General features: G+C 27.7%; 1 protein-coding gene across 1 annotated transcript; it reads right to left on the bottom strand.

Annotated features, from left to right (window-relative positions):
- Positions 1 to 214: 214 nt before the first annotated feature.
- LOC127255882 (auxin-responsive protein IAA9-like) lies at positions 215 to 1,809 on the bottom strand. Its single transcript, XM_051281640.1, has 4 exons — positions 1,494 to 1,809; positions 1,089 to 1,399; positions 886 to 1,000; positions 215 to 457 (listed from the first exon to the last, which is right to left on the bottom strand). The coding sequence occupies exons 1-4, from the start codon at positions 1,703 to 1,705 to the stop codon at positions 406 to 408; spliced, it is 690 nt and encodes a 229-aa protein (XP_051137597.1). The 5' UTR covers positions 1,706 to 1,809; the 3' UTR covers positions 215 to 405.
- Positions 1,810 to 4,115: the final 2,306 nt, after the last annotated feature.

Raw genomic sequence — 4,115 nt, 5'->3', positions numbered from 1 at the left:
TCTTTAATCTTCTACCTTTGATCTCTTTTATGACTTCCATTACTATTAGTGTTCCTTGATGACTTTTTGATGGTTTTGTAAAAAAAATATATATATATATATTTGATGTGATATTCTTTAAAAAATAAATAGTGTTAAATAAGTGAAAGTATATTGTGTAAACAGAGCCTAAAAGTGTGTGTGTCTGTGAGTTAGGTTCCAAGTTTCGAACATGTCCATAAATTAAATTTAATTTGCTTTGCAGTATTAATCGATAGATCACTTTCTTCTCTCTCTCTCTCTCTCTCTCTCTCTATATATATATATATATGTGTGTGTGTGTGAGAGAGAGACAATCTGTTGGTGTCATCTGCGTCGGGCCGGGTCGGGTCGGGATGGTTGATTTGAGGGAGTATTATACTGTAATTAATTGCAACCTCGAAGAATCTCCATACGTTGCACGGATTCCACAAACATTCTGCAGTTACGTACTTTGAATTAATTAATTAATCATCATATATCAAACAGCACATCACCGATTAATATACTTCCTCGGTCTCGAAACTAAATATTTATTTATTTTTTGTACATAATTTTAAAAATATTAGTATTATATTGGGATACAATAGGAATAAATTAGAAATGACTAAAATAACCTTACTAGTATGTATGATATAAAAGTAACGACATTTGTGTAATATATTGTAAGTTGCAAGGGTCTTTGTAATGTTAGGTAGATAATACCATTGCTTAAAAAAGAAATGAATACTTTTGTTACGAGACGGATTAAAATGGAAAAATAAATATTTTGTTATGGGACGGAGGGAGTAATTTAATTTAGTTATATAGTAATTAGATAGTAGAATTGAAATTAATTAATATAATTTGAATTGTATGAAGACTTACTCCCAGGGGACGTCGCCCAGCAGCATCCAATCACCTTCCCTGTCCTTGTACAATATTCTGTACTCTGATTCACTTGCACTTGCACTTGCACTGCTATTTTTATTCATCTCATTGTCTGCACCAATTTCAATAAATAAATTAATTAATTAATTGATTATATAATCACATATATATATATATATTATATGTATGTATGTATGTACATTTGGCAAACATGTGGATCAAGGCAGCGGAGAGAGAGGGGTAGGAATGGTAAAGTGCGAGGTCGATTTTTCTGCCAATGCCCACGCCTTCCATCTTCACTTTCACATACGAAGAAGAAGATATTGAAGGTGGAGTGCAGTTTCCTCCATGGATCATATGTTCGTCAATCTGCATCTGCATCTGCATCTTCGTCTTCACTTCTTTTTGTATCGATGAATAATTGATGGGCGGCCATCCCTCGATTTCTTCTTCTTCTTCTTCGCAAAATTCCTGATTGTGATTTTGATGATCGCCATCATCGTGTTTCTCTCTGCACAATTACATTATATAAATAAAATAAATATCTGACATGTGTAATCCATGGAAGCCTTTTTCAGAATGATGAATTGATGACTAGTTCTTACTGCTGCTTTATTCTCCAACAATGGTATCTTTGTTGGGATTGAGATTGAGATTGAGAATGATGATTATGATGATGATGATGATGAAGGTGATTAATGAGTGGTTCAGTGCAATTCAAATCGAGATCATGGTTATGATCACTGCTGCTGCTGCAGGGAGGGGCCAGACCCAGCTCAAGTTCCATGCTTTCTCCTTCGTCTACCTCATCCTCCATATGTCTATAGATATATATATATATATATATAGAGAGAGAGAGAGAGAGAGAGATCAATTAATTAAGTTGGTTTTTGTAGCTTCACTGTGAAGCGTGTCGAGTGAGTGTTTGCTATTATATATACACCCAAATATATATATATATATATTCGCTGATCCTATATAAACAGTAACATTTGTTTTTTTCGCGTAAATTTTTGAATATTAGTATTATATTGAGTTGTAATAAAAAATACAAAAATATTCTTATTAGTATTGTGTAATATAAAAATAGTGAGATTTGTGTAATATACTGTAAATTAAAATATTATTTATTATATTAGATAAATAATATAATTATTAAATTAGAAAATAATATTCTTATTTTGACATAGACGAAAATAAAAAATAAAACCCTTTCTATAAAACGAAGGAAATATATTTATATATACAATGGACACATGTATTTTGTTTTATATTTATTTAATCAGCAACTACTACTTTTTGCATTGATTACTTTTTGAATAAATTCCAATTAAATTTAATAATTTGTAAATTAAATTAAACAAAAGTAAATTATATTAGACAAATATGTTGGCAAGCAGCAAATAAGCTGACTCAAAAAATAGATAGAGATTTTCTTTTTCTTTTATTTTTTAATGTATTATAGTAAATTTGTCTGATTTTGATAATAATAATAAAAAAATAATAATCATATTGATTAAAATTTATGTTTTTATTAAATATGTTTTCTTACACCAAATTCTCAATTTTACTATTTAAATTAAATATTTTTTTTTCTAATCACATAATATCTTATCAAATATTATTGTAATATTAAATCAAAGCAAATTTTTTCAAAAATTAAAAGAAACACAACCCAAGAAAAAGATACTTCCTCCGTCCCACATAATTTGTCCCTATTTTGTCATTTCTATTTTTGGAAATATAATTATGCACTTTAATAGTATTTTAAATTTTAAATTTTATAATTTTCTTAATTTTAATTAAACTATTTACTTATCTTAATTTTAATATATAATTATTTTTACTAATACATTTTTATTTTCTTACTAATTATATTTTACCTAAATTATCATGTCTATAAAATACACCCATATTACATGGGACAGAGGGAGTATATATATATATATTTAAAATGGTTACTTATATATACTACTACATCACTGTTTGATCTTAAAAAGCCGGCTGCCGCTATGTCTGTGTATGTATATACACGTTTTTTTCTTTTAAATAGTTTATTCATTCGATGAAATTAAATGTAATAATTTTAAATAAAAGATACTAATAATTAGCAAAATTAATTTTACAAATAATAAAAAATAAAATAAAAAGTCCTACTAATAAGGAATGGAGGGAGGCGTGCAAAGAATTCAAAGATTGGTGAGAAAGACAGGGAGGGAACATGACTGAATTCGAGTCGGGCTATGAGGGGACAATCTGTCTGTATGTCGGGCCATCCGCATCCGCATCCGACTCCTCTTAATCTCCATTCGATACTTTTTGTCTGTCTATGCTCCATCACCGTTCTATAAACCCATTCAGATAATGTGTGTTAGAGAATTACGGGGTGTGTTTATTTAATGAAATAATTTTAAGAGGTTTTTTTTAATATGAAATATAAAAAATACATAAAAAAATAAAAATAAATATGATATATTAATATTTTTGGAAAAATATATTTTAGAAAAAATATACTCTCTTCCTTCGCTTTAAAGAGTCACGTATATCTTTTGTCTCATTATATTTAACATTAAAAATATCTTTATATTTATATAATTTTTTGTATGTCTTTCAAAGTATTTTTTTTTGCAATTTTTTTTTTAATTTGTACTTTATTCTGATATAATAATTAATATTCAAATATCAACATCTAAAAAAAAAAATAGTAAATGAAACCTTTAGAGCTGAACGGAGGTGATATTTTTTTTAGTAAAAGAATACAACCTACGTTTTTCTATCTAGGTAAATATATCCTTCCTCCCTCCGAAAAAACAACAGTATGTTGGAGCCAAGAGATTAAAAAAAAAAAAATATTATACTAAAAACTTAAAAAAATAAATGAAAAGATAGTTGTGATATGTTTGAAACTTTAATTATCTCGAAAAAATTACCTTAAAATCTATATAGATACAAGACAATTAATCGAAGACACTTGATTATGTGCTTAGACACATTAATTCAACAAATGCTGAATCAATCCTTGCTTTAATCAATATTTAATTATTTTAATTAAATTAAATTATATCACCAAATGAAGGTTATGATTTGATTTAGCAATGCTGAAATGCTCAATTCAACATACAATCCAACTTGGTAATTGAATACTCTCGGTAATTATCTCGAAACATTTTCTGTGACCATTTTACTGTGCAAATCTAAGAAGTCACGGAATGACGAGACAAATTATC

Source organism: Andrographis paniculata, unplaced genomic scaffold (assembly GCF_009805555.1).
Source record: "Andrographis paniculata isolate CXL003 unplaced genomic scaffold, ASM980555v1 Contig54END, whole genome shotgun sequence".
Classification (NCBI taxonomy): domain Eukaryota; kingdom Viridiplantae; phylum Streptophyta; class Magnoliopsida; order Lamiales; family Acanthaceae; genus Andrographis; species Andrographis paniculata.
This window is presented reverse-complemented; position numbering and strand designations above follow the sequence as displayed.

Bases quoted from the DNA above. Each gene is read 5' to 3' on its own strand.
- LOC127255882 (XM_051281640.1), bottom strand. From the start codon at position 1,705: ATGGAGGATGAGGTAGACGAAGGAGAAAGCATGGAACTTGAGCTGGGT. The intron at 1,400-1,493 runs GTAAGAACTAGT...GTAATTGTGCAG, and splicing joins TGTTGGAGAATAAAGCAGCA to AGAGAAACACGATGATGGCG. The intron at 458-885 runs GTAAGTCTTCAT...ACGTAACTGCAG, and splicing joins CTGGGCGACGTCCCCTGGGA to AATGTTTGTGGAATCCGTGC.